Below are 20,274 nucleotides of genomic sequence, written 5' to 3' on the forward strand. Positions count from 1 at the left end.
CAATAAATTCATTTCTGACCATTTATAGTATTTTTTTCTTATTCATTCCGAAAACTTATAGTGCGCCACACGTAGTCTTAAATATTTTATAATTTTAATGGGAATTTAATTATCGTTTTCTTAGATATGTGTTTCTTCATTTTTAGTGTCCTCTTAGTGCTGAACATCAGCTAGGCTTACATATTTGCCCTCTAAAGCTGAATTTTAGACTGTAACTTTGGTTTTTTTATTGTGATTGTAATAGTAGTAGTGTAGTAGTATGTTTCAAACATTAATTTGAATTAAATTAAATACTAATAAATTTGTTCTGTTTCTAATTCCTGTTTAAATAGAATACGTAATTAACGATTCTAATCTATTTCTAAATTAACTCAATTTACAAAGGAAATAAATATACATGCATATCTATCATATATATCTATCCATCTGGATTCATATGGAACTCTGAAAATTACTCTACTTACATAACATAATTTCAGGAAGAAACCTCACTGGCGTTAGAATCTCCAGGGGTTCAGGTAGACGAGCCTTCTTCCTCGAAGGTGGTCAAATAGGAGCCGACTGGCTCTCTCCTACAGTCCTGACGTACTTCATTAACGAGCTGGTTCAAAGCCAGAATCCAGAAGCCAGGGCTGCATCAAATGATTTTGACTGGCATATTTTCCCAATTGTTAACCCTGATGGACATGAATTCTCTCAGAAGTCTGTAAGTGAATCTTTTAGCGACGCTTGTTACTAGTTAATTATGTAGATGAATGGATATTGCTAATACACGATTGTATCATGAAGGTCATATTCTAGCCAATATCCGGAATCTGTTAAATAATGTAACACATGACTAGGATTGAAAGAACCAATACGATTTTGTTATTATAACATCTCAGTAACCGAATGGGGTAGACATTTCCGCTATTCTTCGCTTTGGTGAATAATGGATTTTGCAATAAATCCTTTACATAAAGCGTTTTGACAGTAACGTTGCTTTTCTTAAATTTAGTAGATTGAAAATGTTCTTGACATTTTTATGTTTGCACATTGATTGATAAAAAAGTCTATTTCAGACAAAGGGTCACAAGTGTTAGTAAACAAAAATAACATTAAAAATCTTGAAGTAATAAGTGTTAGGATAATATAGAAATGCAAATGAAGATCAAAACATATAAAAACAGAAAATTCATATTCATGTATATAGTTATTAGATAACGTGCACTGTCATCCACCTAACTAACATTGGGCTGCCCCAGTAGTTTGCAAACATGCTCAGGCTGCGGTTGGGGCTGGTGCGCGGACGGGTCTCCAGCGAAGCGTACCTCTTCTTCATCACGACCGCATAATATATTATTTAAATATTCATTTTATGACTGAGTTCCTAGCACAAACTGGGAAAAATATAATAATGTATAAACTGAACATATGTTCGCCGAACATTAAGAAACATCTCGATTGAATTATGACGATGCCACAGATAGACATAGAGACAAATACACAGAGAAAGGCTTTAAACTTATAATTCCTCTCATTTAACGTCGTAGATTGTAAATATTAATTATTTCCTACTATTTAATTTCAGATAAGACTGTGGATAAAAAATAGACGACCTCAAGCTCACGTCACTGGATCTCCAATTGGTGTTGATCTTTCTAGAAACTGGAATTCACAGTGGGGAGGTGAGAGAAATTGCAACACAGGGTTTTTTTCAAAATACTAACAACCAGACAGAATTATAAATTGCTGACAGTATAAACAACAACTTTTGTTCCATGACATTTTACAAAATTTAGTAATTGTGCCAAAAATAAACTTTTAAGTGTTTGTTATATTATCTGACGCTATTTATATCTGTAATCGGTAGTAAGGCAAATTCAGATGTGCAAGCATCCTCCGCGACCACTACCACAGAGTTATTATCGTTTAGAGTGATCTATTTAGATACATATATTTACTTTGATGAATTATGAAAAGTTATGGAGTAAAAGTTGTTGATTATTATGTTTCTAATATACTCTTGCGGGGTTGTTAGTATTACAAATAACCCTGTATGTAACTATGATGTATCTTGACAATATTGGTTCTGTCCTCATACCAAATTTGTATATTCGTCTAAATGTCAGTGTTCTCTCCTATATTACTAGTATTATATAAACAGTCTTAAATTTATTAAGAAGCAGTTGGCAAAGCCAACGATTGAACTTTCATTCTCACTTATGACTTATACATTAACTTCAGTGGTATATTGTTAAGGACATTGATTGTTCCTGTTAAAACTTTATCATTGGCTTCACTTCATTTATTAGCACAAAAACGTGTGTTCTTTTATTTTAGTTTTCGGAGGTAGCTTCGAAGCAATCAATAATAACTATGTAGGTGTGGGTCCATTCTCTGAGCCCGAGACAAGATCTGTCTCCCGTTATATTGAAAGCATCAGGTCTAATTTGGTTGGAGCATTGTCCTTCAGGAGCTTTGGACAGAGATTACTGATTCCTTTAGCTCATACTAGTGCTGCTGAGGGCTCTACTGCGTACAATTACGAGCAGATGGTAAGTCTTCCAGTGATTAGTTAATCAGTTTGAAAATGTAATTATGAGTAATCCTTGGTTTCCTGGCCCAATTCCAAAAAAGAGCTTGATTGTGGATTCTGTTTTAAAAGTACTGGGTATATTATTTGAGACTTTCTTCTAGTCAACTATTTTTGTTTTAATTTTTTCATCTCTACGAACTGTAGATCCAAATTGGAAGGAGAGCTATGGGATCTTTGTCTGTGAAATACAACACTCAATATTTAGTTGGCACATCAAGGGATGTTCATGGTGAGTGTTTTTTGTGATACAATGTGATGAGACCCAAGGCTTCAAAGTAGTAATGCGTCTCTTTCTAATTGAGTGTTTATTCATATTTCAGCCAGCCATATTGTTTTTAACTCCTTAATTTTTACAGAAAAAGTGGCCGCTTATGGATGACCAAAACTAATAATATTATTTCATGATACAAATTAGTATACTTATTTCATATGCTACTTTATAATAGAAGGTTTCATTCATTCATTTTATTCACGTTTCATTACAGTAAAAGCATATTACCTTTAAGGTAATTTTATTTAACCAAAATTTAAAAAATTTGCTAGAATAGACACTACCTAAGATGATTTTATTTAGCGATTTCAACTTGTTAGACAAGGACTTCGAGCCATCTCACGTGACTCGGTTTTTTACTTTTACTTAAAATAAACCTTAACATAATCCAAAAAGGTGTAAATTTGTAATATTGGTATATCGAAGTGCGCGATACAGTTTATGATATATATATATCCGCGGACGGGACGAACAAGTCCAGCGCCTGTCCATAACACTCGCAGTGCCACTCAATGTTTAATTCACAAAGATCTGAGGGGCACTGCTACTGCTATGATAAACATAAGTTGACAAGTCCCATATGCCTATAATTTCACCAGCATCATTACCCTCCAAAACCGGAGCGCAGTAATGCTCACATTACCGCCACAGAAAAATGTAAGATAGTAAGAGTTCTTTATTTGGTTATTGAAGTTTTTTTTTCATTTGAAGATCTACGTACCCCCATTTCTAGTATTTCAAAAATAAAAGTTTGTAGTATTATGACAGCAGTAACGGTGGTGAATTTAATTAGTCGCCATAGCAAATGATATGATGGTCGTTGATATATACTAAGCAACGAAATCTTTTTCCAATTTCTCTACTGAATTCTTTGGTTTTGGGTTCAGTTTCAGCGTACTTAAGGTCCAACAAATTCCAGTAAATAATAAAAAAGATCTGAAGATTTTTTGTGAATTGAACGTAAAGCTCCGAGAAAGGTATAAAAATGGCTATAATAAAATTCTCCTCAAAATTATGATAAAATGTAGAGCACTACAATACTTTATGGAACATTTATCGAATGTATTATCATTGATTATGAAATATCTGCGTCACATATGAAATGTTACAATGAACTAATTCAATTCCTTTTTATAGATGGCTCCACTGGCGTCTTGATGGATTGGGTTAAATTCCGGTTCAACCCGCCAATAGCGGCCACTTACCACCTCAGGGATACCGGTACCTGGGGCTACACTCTTCCAGTTGCTCAAGTTCTGCCAACTTGTGAAGAAACCTTTGATTCTCTTTTGGCTATTATTAGAGAGGCAAAGCACATAAATATATTGTAATTTATCATAAACCGAATGAGAATGCGTTCCCATTATGCAGTGACGACAGATAATCGTACATTTTAAAATATCGTGTCTTGTAAATTTAAATGAAATTGTTCACAATTAGTACACGATTGACTGTCGTTCACGACTTTTTTGACTTTACGACGACAGAATGTCAAGATAATGGAAAGAACTAGAACGACAGTCGTCTGATGATAAATAAAACGTCACGATGAAAATGTGACAACAGATAATCGCAGGTACTATTTTTATGACGTTTTATTTATCGTTGTCTCATGTCTGCAAACGACAAGGCGGCTGCAGTGTAACGATAAATTGTCGTCACGATTCAGTGGAAACAGCTAGGAATGACTAAAGTTCAACGATAAAAATCCACGACAGATAATCGTGATATGGAACAAGCTAGACGCGACAGCCGTCTAACGATAAATAAAACATTACAACATAATGGGAACACGTCCTGATTCAAACAGTTACCTGATATTTTTCTACCAGGTTCTCGATGTACTAAATTATTTTACAGTGCATGTTTTAGATCATGGCGATCACTTCTAAAGTTTTTGTTAATAAAATAATATGCGTTTCTAAAATCCAATGTGTTAACCTTTTTCTCTATTATATTAAGTGCCGGGAGGAAGAATATATGCGCCTGGTGGTTAACGACGTGCCTACCCATAACAGTTGCAGTATCGCTCAGAACTTTAATTATATCCCTGAGAGATGTAAAGTTGAGAAGTCCCATGTATCTATAGTTCACCAGCACGCTTACCCTTCAAAACTAGAACACAGCAATGCTCACATTACTAGGAGACAGAAATAGGTATTTCAATAATGTGATCTATGAGGCCACGCATAGATCCTGTATTAATAGAGCTAACTTTAGTAACAAACAATTTTTGTGACAAAATCTCTTAAAATATCAGGTTACCTAGATATATATATCAAATTTGTACAGGTGGTGGTAGGTTTCAAATAAAGTTTTGTAAAGGCACGGCTACAAGAATATATCTATTTTGTTGTTATATTTAATACAAGGATCGAACAAATTCAAAGGAAAATTCGTTCGATCCAGCTGAACTCGATCCAGTGATGCCAACCAGTGAACCGTACCGAGGGAATTTTTCTTTGACTTTGTTCAGTCTTTGTATCAATAATTATAACGACAAACTAGCGGAGTACTTTCACAAAAAATATACAAATAAATAGTATATAAATATAGGAAATGAGACTATTTTTCCGGATTTAAATCGCGTATATTTGTTTTTCCCATTGACTTACAAATAAATGGACGACGGGTCTAATACAAAAACCACGAAAAAAATGTCCCAAGTCAACCTATTCGAAATTTAAATTGTAATGTCATCGCAGTATCGCGCTGTCAGTAGAACAAATGAAGACTAAAGCGGAGATAGCGCTCTGTATACGATTTTAGCGCCTTACAAGTTCGGACACTTTTTAGCGCGGACCCGACGTCCATATAATTGTAAGTCAATGGTTTTTTCAAACAAACCGACGTTTCTGTCAAGTTCAAGTCTGCAGTCTGCGAGCGTGTCATGGATAAACCTACACATTCAATGAAGTTTGACAAACCCCAGGTCCTTGCAAAAGAAGTCCGTTATCTATCCAGGATGCTGCGAGAGGCCATTGAAATTAAAAAACATCCTAATTTCAACAGGGAAGATGGTTTTTCCGTACCACCAGTTTGGGATACAGTATTTCCTCTAATGAAAAATCCCAAACAGACATAAGACTGCAGTACTAATTAATATGTTTTAGTTTATTCTAATTTCTATTATTAATTAATAATAAATTGAACTTAATAAAAATTCATTCAAGCAAATAATTTGTACATCTTAATGTAGCGTAAATTGGAACGTTTTCTTTGTAAAATTAAAAATAAAGTATTTAATTAATAACTATTGTAACTATAGTGAAAAAATAGGGTGGTTTGCATCAATATTAGACATAACTGGTTGAAGACTGTACTACCTCAGTCAACCGTGACCATGGGACCTAAAAAGGTCCGAAACGTCGGTTTGTTTGAAAAAACAAATATACGCGATTTAAATCCGGAAAAATAGTTTCATTTCCTATGTGTGACAATCGCGAAAACCTAAGAACTCGATAAGTATATAATTATATTGTGATATATTTAAATTTTTTTTTCGAAAAAGCCAGATTTAAAGCTTTAAACGATTTGAATTCAAATTAACGAATATTCTCTTTTTATGCGTCGAATGAATAAAAAATAATTGCGAATGTATTACCTGCAATAATTTATATACATAACTTCAGGCTTGTTTCTTACTGGCGTAAGCAAAAACAATAGAACCAACGCCTGCACGAACTTTTATGACATGGATTATGATTTTCTATCGTTTCCTCCACTCGAATTTCACGCATGCGATAACTATTTGGTTTAATTTGTCAAACGTGACGCGTTTTAAGCCCCTCAGGGCTGTGAAGGTGCTTTTCCACCGGCGAGGCGAGACGAGGATTGAAATTTGTATGGCAAAATTTCAGTTCTCTCCTATCGCATCTTTGGTTTCCACAATGGCCTGGATTGACGAGGATGGGTGAGGGAGAATTGAAATATTTGTTGATGTAATATTGAACCGTATTGTTGCCTTTATAGAGTATTAAGCTCTGTAATGGAAATATGATTTCTCGCGCGAAATCGCGATGGCTATTAATATTTACGCGAGTTTGTAGGGGTAAATACGATTTGAGATTAAATGTAGATGGCTTCACAAGCTAAGCGGAGGTGGGCGGGCACTTAGCTAGAAGGGACGATGGAAGAAGGACGAGAGTCGTTACTGAATGGTGGCCAAGAGACGTAAAAAGACCAAGAGGCAAACCCGCCCGATAGATTGATAACATCAATGGCGCAATAGAAAGGAGGTCTATACTCAGCACGGGGTGCAAACAGGCTAAATGATCATTTTGATGATGCAGATGGCTTCATCTGATTCTTCTTCCGTTAACATATTTAATAATTTTCATTTACGGGAATTATTACTTTAGCCCCGTGTTTATCGCTAAACGAGCTGAACACCACTGAATTGTCACCATCCACAACCACAACGCAAGCTTTTGATGGTAATTTTTGTCATCTCGTCTCGCCTCATCTTACCACCGCCACCTTTAGTGTCTTACTGTGTGAGATATATTATAATGTATGAATATGATATAGATTAAAAAACTTTTATTGAATAAAACTGTGTTCGTGGTTCCATTATTTATATAACTTACTTCGGTGAAACGGGCGTGTGTCATTTTATATGCCTGCTGATTCTGGATATCTATTTCATATCCGATAGCCTGTACTTACAACATTTTAATATTTCACAACAACATGAATAATGTGAAATCAAAACTGATTAACTCAAATTGTTTACTATAATTAAATAGGCAAAATTTATCTCATTGCTAATTAATAATTTTATCGCACCAGTCAATTCAAATATTGATAAACATATATGCAGTTTCATCAACAAATTATTACTTTTGAAGTAGACAGGCACAATTGTTGTTGACAATGTTGAAATTGTGTCTCGTGTTTTTGTTCTTCATTACCTTGGTATCAAGTGAGAAATTTCGTTTTGACAACTTCACCTTGTTGTTTCGGTTATCTTTAATACATTGTTATTGATTAAAAAGCAATTTTAAACGGAACTTTTAGTACCCGTCAGCCTTTTTTAATTTTTAGTCTTTGATTTTCAGTAATAGGAGCTAGTGCAGATCTAGCCTCAAATAATTTCGCTGGGTCAGAACCCTTTTCTGAGCCAGAAACAAAAACACTTTGTATCTTTCCATTCTGCCGGTCAAATACTATTTATTAATCCCGTTTGGTAACACTACTGAGCCTTTGGCTAATCATCACGATGCGGTATGTATGTAAGTGGACATGGAAAGAAAATGTTTACAATCAAAATTACAACCATACTATCTTCACATTTTTTATTTTCAGCTTAATGTTGGAAGAAGAGCAATGGGAGCCTTATCTGTAGGATACGGTACACTTTATACTTCGGGAAATATAGCTGAAGTTATTTGTGAGTACCTATTAAATTTGATTCCATGTATTCGTCATACATCTTTTTTTTTAAACTTCTGTCAAAACACATAGTTGGCTACCAGCTTTAACTGGTCCATCGGATTTAAGGGCGAGCTGAAGACTATAAACCTATATAATTATTTAAAGAGAGGTAGGTTTCTTTTGCACCGAACCCGGATCAAATGCGACAATTTTCCTTTCACATATACATAATTTATTTCGTATTATTTTTATTACTTTCATATGATAGAAGTAGATCTGGAGAGGACTTATATTAAAACTTATATCAATTGTTTTACTTTCGGATTACACTTCAGGTAAAAGTATGGACTGGGTAAAAGAAGGTTTACAAATCCCATTAGTGTTTTGCTATAAACTTGGCGATAGGTGCCAATTTACTAAACTTTACTTTACTTAAACGGACATTTACTGTCGGCTGATCAGATTCTTCCCAATAAGTCATGGATTCTATAATAGGAAAATCTCAATTCATCAAGGAAAAAGATTCGGTTTTTTAACAATAGTAATTTGACAGCAGATGTTTAATACAATGTATTGTTGACATCATTGTCAATATTTGTAATGTTCAAATTACTTTGTGGGTTTTTTAACTGCCTCCGTAGCCGAACGGTTACCATGCCGGACTTCCACGCAGAGGTCCCAGGTTCGATTCCCGGCCCAGGAGAAATAGTTGTATGGCCTATAATTTTATTTCTCTCGTAAGTTTGGGTGTAATTTGTGGTTGTCTATGTGTGTGTCCATGGCACCCGCGACTCGGTGTTTCCCTAGTGCGGGGCTATGTTGAGTTTGTGCGTTATTTATTATTAGTTATTATTTAAATTAAGTTTTATTCTGTTTACCTTATTATTACAAGCCGATTATTATTCTAAACTGATTATTAATACGAAAAACGAACAGTAAGAAAAGTTCCTTTGATCTTGCCCAATTTTATTAAAAAATTATGTACACGTGCTAGTGATTATATAACTTACTTCGTTCTAACCTGACATCTGATATTTGATACATTTGCTATATTCTGAATATACAGGGTGTAATCGTATATTAGACAACTATATTACATAACATCACATACGTTGCTCTGATCCCAAAGTAAGTAGCTTTAGCACTTGTGTTATGGAAATCGGAAACAACGACGGTACCATAAACACCCAGACTCGAGACAATACAGAAAAGTTAGTTTCTACACTGACCCAGCCGGGGATCGAACTCGGGACCTCAGAGATGATGATACCATGAAAACCATTGTGCAAGCCACTCGACCACAGAGGCCGTCACACGGAGGATCGTAAAATGTGCCCTGGCAATTATACCGTAAATATAAGAGATATCAAAAATCTTTAAACGGTTATCAAAATTACGTTACCTAATGAGTAAAATTATACCAATAGCTTTTAAAAATAAAACTAGAAATATGCGAAATTTTAACCTTAAACGCTCATATATCAAATATGATACGGTAGAAAAACTTTAGTTGACCTATTTTTAGAGGTAACAACAAGTTTACAGAAAAGAAAACTGCTATAAATAAAGTAATAAAACTATTTTTTCATTGAATGCAAACAAAGTGGTGTTTGCTTTTACGTAAGTACAAAATTTTGTATTCAAATCAGTTGTTGAAAACTAAAGCCTCCCTCCGAATGTCATGTTAAATATATTGCAGTGTTTAACGTTAAAATTTTGGATATTTCTAGTTTTATTTACAAAATTTTATTGATGTCGTTTTACACATTAGGTAAGTATTTTTGAATTCGATTTAAAGGTTTTGATATCTCTTATTTGTACTGATAATCGCCTGGGTCCACTTAATTATTACACCGTATATATTTCACAAGTTTCCAGTAGGTATAAAATATTAAAATATTTAACAGTCACATCAAATAACCAATATCAAGATAGAGTTAATAAAACTAACATAAATTCATAAATTACATAGATTGAGTCGATTAGATATATATTTTACCACATTTTATGAGGGTTCAATTTAAAAATTGTTAAATAGTTTATAACCATATCATTGTCTTCCAAGTACGCAGATAGAGTCGTTGTTAACAATGATAAAATTTTGTCTAGCTTTTTGGTTCTTTATCGCCTTGGTGTCAAGTGAGAAATTTCGTTTTGACAATTATTCTTTATACAATGTACTTCCCAAAAATGAAAATGAAATTAAATTACTACAAGAATTGGCCCATAATGATATCGAATATGATTTCTGGACTGAACCCGGTCCGTCTGCTGAATTTGTGAACATTATGGCAAGTCCTTCACAAAAATATAATCTGGAAACTCTTTTAAACCTACATGGAATTGACTATAAAGTGACTATTAAAAACATTCAAGAGTGAGTATTACTTTTCTGCATATTTTTATTTATCTATTATATATTGTATCATTGGTGATCCAATATGATGAATTTTGCTGAAAAACAGCTTTATAAATAGGGTAGGTTGGTGTAAGATGGCGCACTTTTGAAACAACTAGCCATAAAAAAATAAAAATCAACACTGTCAAAATCAACTGTACTTATTTTTGAGCTTTGACTAATCGGTAATAAAAACGTAATTATAAAAAGATCTTAACTTATATCCACTCACGCGATGCGCTCCGCCTACCGGAAAATGGCGGCTATTTGGTTTCGCAAATTAGAAAAGCATTCAGTTTAAATACAAGTTTTTATAAATAAAAATTATTATTCTGCATTGCTAAATAAATACCCTACGTACTACCAACAAAAACATCTCAAATAAAATGCAGTAATACACCGCAAATCCTGCACTTAAAAAGCACTAATGAAATTTTTGGTGTACTTGGATAAATATGATAATATTCCGTTTGAGTGGTTCTAACGTTTACCATGAAATTACTCCGTAAACTATAGTTTATAAACATTTATATTCAGGGTAAACTTAAAAAACGCTACTTACGGTATGTTTTCAATAAATAAACACCGAAATCACCAGCCCAAACAATAACACACACGATTGTCGTGACGTATTTTTGAAGTTGTTTATTTTTTTTAAATGACAGACCCAGGCATTAAAAACTTTATGGTTTGCTAGAGTAGTTACGAAATAGCAATTAATATTAGTTCTTTTACCTGTTATAACTTCGATATCCGATAAATCGGTATAAAATCATCACCCTTCCCACACCATTTCTTTTTTTTTTGACGGGGGGGAAATCTTTATGGATACCCCTGAGCCCAGGGAGACTCAGGGGTTATGTGGGGACTCTCCCAGACTGGAGGGCCTACCCCACTAAAACCGCCGGTTGAGTCGGCGCCGTGGGATCAGTGAACGTTCACCACGACGCCGCCCGGAACACCCTTACCACACCTAGAGGTGCCGACCTCTAGGTGTGGTATGCGTCTACGGCTGCATGTATCGCGTGAGCGGATATCATTAGGTGAATGTAAACCAAAAATGCAGAAATAGGAAATGCGCACTTTTACACAACCCTGAGGGTAAGATGGCGCAACAAAGTTGATGAGATGACGCAGCTTAAACATTGTCATTTTTACATCAATTACTGAAGACATAATGACGCCTTTAAACACAACAAATCTAAAATACCCTATGCACTTCTCGTCCCACCCTTCCGGACAAACAGAGCATTCAATCCAGTCTTTTCCAATAGGTTCCTTGTAGGTATATTTCATGACACTCAGCACATGTCCAAATCTTCTTTGTTTCAATTTTTTTTAGTGAAGATTTCGCACTAGTATTACCATTGCATTAGCCTTCTCAACGTAGATTCTGGCATTACTAAGATTTTGCCACAAATCTTTTACATTTTCCTTTGTCGAGGAACTTGCGCGCTTCAGCTATAACGGAAGGTGCCCATGTCTGTTTATCACTCTTCCATTCGCGTCAAGGTGCGAAATGCAATCGAATAAATTAAAATCTTTAAAAAGGAGTTCGGACCCCAAACATTCAAAGAAGGTTTTGTAAGTACGCGCCCGTTTTATACAACTTAACAAAATACGACTGCAGTTAGACGCGAACTACACTCCAGAATCAGTCAATCACTAATTCGCCATCTTACACCAACCTACCCTACAATGCTATCACGTATGGTCTTAAGCCGACTGCATTCGACGGTTCCTGTTTCTTGCATCGATCAACCTAGGAAGATGTCTAGGTCAGTGACACAATATATTTATCTCGTCAGACATAATATAGCATGTATTTTCTTTTGTCACATTTTCATTTACGAGATTCTTGGACGCAGAAATCCGGCTACAACTTTCTTTCAATTTCTTTTCAGTTATAATACTACAATGAATTATTATTCGCACTATTACATACTTTTTACGTATACATGCAAGTTTTTATTGGCTTTATATTGATTACAATGACAGTCCAAAATTTTACACCTTTAACTGATTTTTAAAAAAAGGAGAAGTTTTTTTTTATAATATCAAGTGACGGGACTAACAAGTCGTGCGCCTGATGGTAAGCTACACGCGTATCCATAACAGTTGCAGTGTCCTCGGAGCTTTAAATCGCAAAGATCTGAAGGGCACTGCCACTACGCCCGTCACCCTGAGACATAACTTGACAAGTCCCATGTACCTGTAATTTTACCAGCACCCTTACCCTTCAAAACCGGAACACAGTAATACTATCATTACTGCTTGACGGCAGAAATGGGTAAGGTATAGGGTAAGGCAGTATTTCCCTGGACGAACTATGTCACTATTTTTTGTTTTGTGTTTGTTACACGAGTACTTCAACATTTGTGAACCAATTTCGATGATTTGTTAGAGAGGAGGTACCTGAGTAGTAGTCCCATTTAAATATGAAGAAAACATTCCACCTCTAAGGATTAGGAGATGAATCCGGTTTATTGAATGTTTTGAAATCGGTTAACGGAAAGTAGGTGCCGTTAACCGATTTCAAAAAATTTTGCAAATATATGTCATTGCACAAACCTTTTCGGTCGCTTATTTATAGAAAATTATTATTATTGGCTAAAGCGTTACTATGGTTTAAAAAATCTCATTTTTTTGAAAATCTTTTACAAATCTTCCCAAAGACAAATTTGCTATTTTTCCATTATTAACCCATCGTAGACAACATTTTCTTCTAAAGACCAAATTATAAATAGCATATTAGGTCTACGCGTCGTAACAAGCATGCCAATTGGCATGCAGCAAGCTAATGTAAGGTTACTAGCAGTGCAAACACATAAAATTTGGAATTATTATTCTATTGGAGTATAATTTCTATCCTAAATCCTTTGCAGAATAATTGACAAAGAAACGGTAAAGCCATACACTCGCAATAGCAGATTTATGACTTGGGATTCTTATTACACTTTAAGAGATATAGAAAATTGGATGAGCGACATGGCCAAAGCACATTCTAGCATAGTCACTGAAATAGTTGGGGGAGTCTCTTATGAAAGAAGACCAATTAAAGGCCTTAAAATTTCACACGGTACTGGAAGACAAGTCATATTTATTGAATCCGGTATTCATTCCCGGGAATGGATAACAATGGCTACAACTTGTTACATAATTAACGAGCTCTTAACAAGTAATGATGAAGAAACTAAAGCTGCTGCTAGAGATTTTGATTGGTACATCTTCCCTGTTACCAATCCTGATGGTTACGTGTGGACTCATACCGAAGTACGTGGAAAGTTTGTTTAGGTTTTGAACGTCGTAAAAATTGTTAAGTCAGTCGTCCATATTTTTATCAAAAATGATGAACTGTTTGTGTTGTTTTTAGGATAGGCTGTGGCGTAAAAATAGAAGACCTCAAAGAGGTGACATTGGCGTAGATCTAAATAGAAATTGGAATAATAACTGGCTGGGTAAATGAGATAAAATAATTTATTCGTTGTTATCAATTCATTTTCAATGTCAACACTTTGAAAATTTGTCAGTCTTGTAATTATATTAATATACATTAGCTTTTCTTAACAGATGCAACATTCAAGTTAGCAAAGACTTTTTCACTGTTTTGTTTTCATCAAATTTATTATAGTCATTTACATGCCTCGTCTGTCCTTCAATTCGCAACCTTGGTATAGTAAGCAGTGATTGGAATTGAGGGAATTAAATTGCATAGTATGAACGTTTTCTAAGTATGCACATAACTACCCATTTCGTCATAAATGCGTATAAAATTTCTTTATTTACTGTTTATTTTCCAAATATTCAAAAATATGAGCTGTCTTATGTTTATTTTGTTAATAATCTGTAACAAATACTTATTATGAAATAACTGTTTGTCGCCAATGTACTCAAATTTCAATGAATAGTAAGAGAAATGGATATAAAGATTATTTATTCCTTTAAAAAACAACACAATACACATGCATTTTATAATAAGACTAACATATTTAGACAAAGAACTAAATTATGAATAATATCAAAAGTACAAAGCGTGTATGCTGTGCTGTTAAGAAACCCATGACCCAGTCAGCTTCCTGTCGTCTCACCTAAAGTGCTACGATCCTGATTTTTAGCGGATTCGGCAACAGAACACACGTGACACGGATAGTAGTCATCACAGATTTGCACCAAAAACATTAAACAAGTACAGTCATATTACTATAAACACAAACATGATCGGATATACACTTCCATTCAAGTATAATCATTAATGAAGTTACCAGATCTACATGGTAATTTTATAATAAACATATTTAGTTCCGAAAAGTCCCTGGATTTGTTGAAGATAATGTTCACGTTCTTCTTTAGTTTAGCTAAATTAACTCTTTCAATTCCGATCATTGATATTAAGACCACATTTGTAAAATGACAACTTTTCAAGAAAGTGTAAACGCTATTTCATATTAATGAGTTACTAGTTTCATGGAGTTTGTATCGCTTTTATGACACGTGTCTTATATCGTATGATCACATGTGGTTTTATGATATAATTATTATTTACATTTTTTTTTTATTTGTATTTCTTTTCATATTAGTAATAGGAGCTAGTGCCAATCCGTCTTCAAATAATTTTGCTGGAATCGGGCCGTTTTCTGAACCCGAAACAAGAACACTTTCTGAGTATATCAGATCGATCGATAATATTGAGATGTACTTAACTTTCCACTCTGCCGGTCAAATCCTGTTAATCCCTTTTGGCAACACTACTGAGCCCTTGGCCAATTATCACGACGCGGTAAGTATTTAATTTGGATCTTAATAGATTTGAATTAAGCATAAAAATGTTTTAAGTCCAAATATATCTACGACTCTGAATAGTATTACTTTCTGCTAAGCTTCATTTAGGGCTTAGGCAGTTTTTTATCACCACGACCATTAATAAAAGATATATTGTTACTTATTCATTTATCTATAATGATTCAATCGATTTTCAGCTAAATATTGGAAGAAGAGCAATGGGAGCATTGTCTGTACGATACGGCACGCAATATACTTCAGGAAACATTGCTGAAGCTATTTGTAAGTAGCTTTAATAATCTTAACGTCTATGACGGGTTTATCATAGTTTCCGTAACCGCTCACGCGATACATGCAGCCGTAGACGCATACCACACCTAGAGGTGCCAGTGATGATTTTATACCGATTTATTGGATATCAAAGTTATAACAGGTAAAAGAACTAATATTAATTGCAATTTCGGTAACTACTCTAGCAAACCATAAAGTTTTTAATGCCTGGGTCTGGCATTTAAAAAAAATAATCAACTTCAAAAATACGTCACGTAAATCGTGTGTGTTATTGTTTGGGTTGGTGATTTCGGTGTTTATTTATTGAAAATATACCATAAGTAGCGTTTTTTAAGTTTACCCCTGAATATAAATGGTTATAAACTATAGTTTAAGGAGTAATTTCATGGTAAACGTTAGAACCACTCAAACGGAATATTATCATATTTATCCAAGTACACCAAAAATTTCATTAGTGCTTTTTAAGTGCAGGATTTGCGGTGTATTACTGCATTTTATTTGAGATGTTTTTGTTGGTAGTACGGAGGGTATTTCTTTAGCAATGCAGAATAATAATTTTTATTTATAAAAACTTGTATTTAAACTGAATCCTTTTCTATTTTGCGAAACCAAATAGCCGCCATTTTGCGGTAGGAAGAGCGCATCGCGTGAGCGGTTAAGTTTTCAGGCTTAAGAACACTTTTTAAAACCAATATGTTATACTAAGTGTCAACTATACAAATCTAAAACACCCTGACCCACTACGAATGTCACTTGTGCACTAAGTTAGATTCAAATCCGAGAAAATATAAATATCTCTAGTACACCTAGCGATATAATGATACCTGTGATATTTTGGACCGCCATTTCTCGGATTCGGAACTGGGGGTCTACTCTCGATCTCCGTCCGACATCCGTCCGAAACAATTACTGTGAAATAAGCAATACTCGACCAAATGAAAAGGCGCGCGATGCGAATGAAGCTTCATACTTGATACCTGTCTTTTAATTTGGTCGAAAATTACTTACTTATTTGACAGTAATTGTTTCGGACGGAAGTGTACATTTCATTGAATAAATCTTTGGGATACAAAACCATTATCCTTAAACAAAATATAACCAACGTAACATTTATAGGTTTTTCTTTTATAATATCTAGTGACAGGACGGTCAAGTCGTGCGTCTTAAAGTAAACTACAGGCCTGTCCATAACAGCTGCATTGCCACTCAGAATTTTAAATCGCAAAGAGGGTCACTCTGAGACATAAGTTGACAAGTCTCATGTGCCTGTAATTTCACTAGCACCCTTACCCTTCAAAACCAGAATACAGTAATTCTGACATTACTGCTTGGCGGCAGAAATAGATAAAGTGGCTGCCCTAGACGAACCCTTTCACAAGGAGGTCTACTACTACCAAAACAACAATTATGGTAGACTTCTTTAGTACACAGGGTAACCCAAACTATGCGACACGGAGGGAAAGTACTTATAACAGATGACACCGCCTTTGCGCTGAAACGCGAAAGTGAAGTTTAATGTAAGCAAATTTTTAACATTACCATTACAGTCTTATGTAATGAAATTTATACGTACAATGAAATCAATGACTCCATTGACATATACCTAGGAGATGATTCACGTAATTAACCCGTAACTATATCGTAGCGATTTAGTCGTTGAACTGCTTTTTCGTATTCACGTGTGACAGTAAACGTCAACGAGTCCAATTTTAAAGTCGTTCGATCCAAATGTCGTTAAAGCGTATTCTGGTATATGAATCGAACTTAAGTCGACTTTAAACGACAAGTCATACGTATTCTGCTAAAATATTGACAGTTCTTTCAATAGATTTCGACGACTAAATGTCAAATTTCACAATCCAAGATGTCGTTCATTAGTCGTTACGTTTCGATTCTACTCATATCAACGTTTGTTCAAGTGATACGTATTCACGTATCACCCAGTCTTCAATCAAATGACTATGTAACTTCAACGATATTTCGATAGCTTGAACTTACGTGAATCGCACTACTGGTCTATGTGTGTACAGAGTGTCCCACGGCTATGTAACACGAAGGGAAAGTACTGTAAATATTGCAGATGGGGTATTTTGCTTTATAGAGACATTAAATTATTTTTAAAAGTAAAAGTACTGCATTTAAAGACTTTTCAAAAGGTGCTTTCCTCATTTGGGCATCGAACCGATCAAGTGTGAAAAATATCTGTTCTTTTTTTCTGCCGATACATAGGGTCAATTGTAAAGGTTAATTTGTTTTAAATAAAATAGAATCTTAAGCTAAATGAAATCCGTTATATTATACTATTTAGCAAATACAAAACAAAATTCAAACAGCCTATCCACGATATTTGCACCAAAATATGTTTCATCTCCTTATATGAAATATTCGCGTGTGCAATTCTTATATATTATTATGATGAATATTCGAAATAATATAACACAATTCCGTTTTTAGCTCATCCAGATTGTGAACAAAAAAATTATTTAAATATTTCTAGTATTCACAGAAAAAGAAATCGAATAGTGTAAGGTCTGAATATTTCGCCGGCCATCTAATCGGTCCATGTGTATTGATCCAGGAAGGAAAACAATAATTAAAAAACTTGGATATTCTCCGACTGTTATGAGTCAGAACTTCATCTTAAAGTACAAATATTGACAGTAAAACGGATGATAAATAGGCACAGTATAGGCTACTTAAAAGTAAAATTTCATGGTGTTCATATCGAGTTCTTAGGTTTTCGCGATTGTTACACATAGGAAATGAAACTATTTTTCCGGATTTAAGTCGCGTATATTTGTTTTTTCAAACAAATCGACGTTTCGGGCCCTTTACAGGTCCCATGGACACGGGTGAGAAACTTGCTTACAAGAAAATTTTACTTGCGCTTTTCAGCGGACAGGCGGTGTCATCTGTTTTGATATAATATAATAAATAGCTGTATTTTACACAAAGCGAGTGTCACGTAACAGAGGTTAGCCACCGTTTTCGTTTTCATTAATATTATAATTTTCTATCAATTATTGTCTGTCAAGATGGACTTGTCCGTGTCCGAATTAACTGTTGCTTTCATTCTTATCATCTCTTTATATCTCAAAGTCCTCGAAAACGAGTTGCATAGGTCAATATGGCAATCCCAGAATGGTTTCTGATCACAAGTTGGCCAATGTCGAGACAACATGGTGAAATGGGGTGGTACCAACCCGACTCAAAACCATTGTGATTGCGGATCCCACACACAAAGTATGTCTCACTTGCACTTGCAAAGACCCGCTAAAGGCAACAGATAGGGGCATAAAGGTGGTTGCTTACTGGGCCAAAGGAATATAACACTGGTTTTTTATTGGTTTGTGCCATTGACGCGACAAGAAGAAAATCCCTGTCATTATTTCGACCGTCCATTGATGGATATAGCCTTTCCCAAAGATCATTATTAGATTTGTATTTTTTTTTTCAGACCATGCTTCAGGCAGTAGCATGGACTGGGTGAAAGAAGTATTGCATGTCCCTTTAGCATATTGCTATGAGTTCCGTGACAGAGGCCAATTCGGACATCTACTTCCTCCTGATCAGATTCTTCCCAACAGTCAAGAAGTCATGGATTCTTTAATAGAACTCATTCACCAGGGAAAAAGATTCGGTTATTTTAACAACAGCGATGTTGTCAAGGCATCCATGTTGTCGACATCATGTTTAGTTATTGTTTTGAAATGTTTTATGTAATTTTTAAGTATTTTATTAATTTGTGTTTTTAAATTACTTATGATATGTAATTTGTTTTTAATATCAGATTCCTATCTATAGATCAAGTTACTTCATTATTAACAGGTAAACGAATGTTATAGTACATTATTGAACTAAAAAAAAATTGTAGTCTGGAAAAAAAACACAAAGTTTTTAACACTTATTTCATTAGCTTTTGTAAATAGTCACCGCGCACACACATATTTTAAATAGAAAACTACCTAAGACTCGGACATATTAAGTTAACTAAAGGATAAGTCACATATTTAAGTCGAATCTTTGCTCGACTTGTTTCGAATTAGTCCGTGGTCCGTAATCATGAGTTTCCGCGGCGGTGACTCGACGGAAACTGCTCGCCAAAGCCCTGACAACCCAGTGACTGCACTCTGAAAAATCTACGAAATTGACGCTTATGGCCTTATTACAAAATACCTACACAGAGAGTGGCTGATAAAGGAAAAAGACATAATTGAAAGTATGAGATGAATCTAGTAAAATGGTACAGAACTATTGTTGATCACATAATAAGTTTAGTTCTATTATTGAAACTCGTAAAATATTGCTCGTACAATTCGATATCTAAGATTCATAATTGGCCACTCATACCATAATAGGTGGTTTTTATTTTCTATATTTTTATTGTTGTAAATATTGCTCTTTATTAGACTCATATTCCGATTTATCATTAGTGAAGCCTGTACATAAGTTTAAAAATAGGTAAATAAATAAGCAAGAATGAAAAATAGATTGAAACATGATTTCAATTCCTGTATTATGTGTATCTGTTTCGTAAGTTTCAGATAGAGTTAATCATACTAACATAAATCCATAAAATGG

The 20,274-nt window shown here is 34.5% G+C and overlaps 2 protein-coding genes across 2 annotated transcripts in view; both read left to right on the plus strand.

Moving 5' to 3' along the window:
• LOC113240304 (zinc carboxypeptidase-like) overlaps positions 1-5,307 on the plus strand; it is a 6,671-nt gene extending 1,364 nt beyond the window's left edge. The window contains exons 3-7 of the mRNA XM_026477574.1: positions 480-706; positions 1,571-1,667; positions 2,323-2,537; positions 2,723-2,807; positions 3,987-5,307. Coding sequence (XP_026333359.1) covers positions 480-706; positions 1,571-1,667; positions 2,323-2,537; positions 2,723-2,807; positions 3,987-4,180 — 818 coding nt within the window. The 3' untranslated portion in view covers positions 4,181-5,307. The remainder of the gene's footprint in view (positions 1-479; positions 707-1,570; positions 1,668-2,322; positions 2,538-2,722; positions 2,808-3,986) is intronic.
• A 5,008-nt stretch (positions 5,308-10,315) lies between these two features.
• LOC113240264 (zinc carboxypeptidase-like) lies at positions 10,316-19,416 on the plus strand. The gene is made up of 6 exons (XM_026477521.1): positions 10,316-10,602; positions 13,509-13,896; positions 13,997-14,081; positions 15,201-15,400; positions 15,600-15,684; positions 19,151-19,416. The coding sequence occupies exons 1-6, from the start codon at positions 10,316-10,318 to the stop codon at positions 19,414-19,416; spliced, it is 1,311 nt and encodes a 436-aa protein (XP_026333306.1).
• Positions 19,417-20,274: the final 858 nt, after the last annotated feature.

The sequence above is a fragment of the Hyposmocoma kahamanoa genome, unplaced genomic scaffold (genome assembly GCF_003589595.1).
Source record: "Hyposmocoma kahamanoa isolate Upper Pololo Valley unplaced genomic scaffold, ASM358959v1 129, whole genome shotgun sequence".
Taxonomy (NCBI): Eukaryota; Metazoa; Arthropoda; class Insecta; order Lepidoptera; family Cosmopterigidae; genus Hyposmocoma; species Hyposmocoma kahamanoa.

Excerpts from the sequence above, each read along its gene's own strand:
- LOC113240264 (XM_026477521.1), top strand. The coding sequence starts at position 10,316 with ATGATAAAATTTTGTCTAGCTTTTTGGTTCTTTATCGCCTTGGTGTCA. Across the intron at positions 13,897-13,996 it reads ACGTGTGGACTCATACCGAA|GATAGGCTGTGGCGTAAAAA; the intron begins GTACGTGGAAAG and ends TGTTGTTTTTAG. Across the intron at positions 15,685-19,150 it reads AAACATTGCTGAAGCTATTT|ACCATGCTTCAGGCAGTAGC; the intron begins GTAAGTAGCTTT and ends TTTTTTTTTCAG.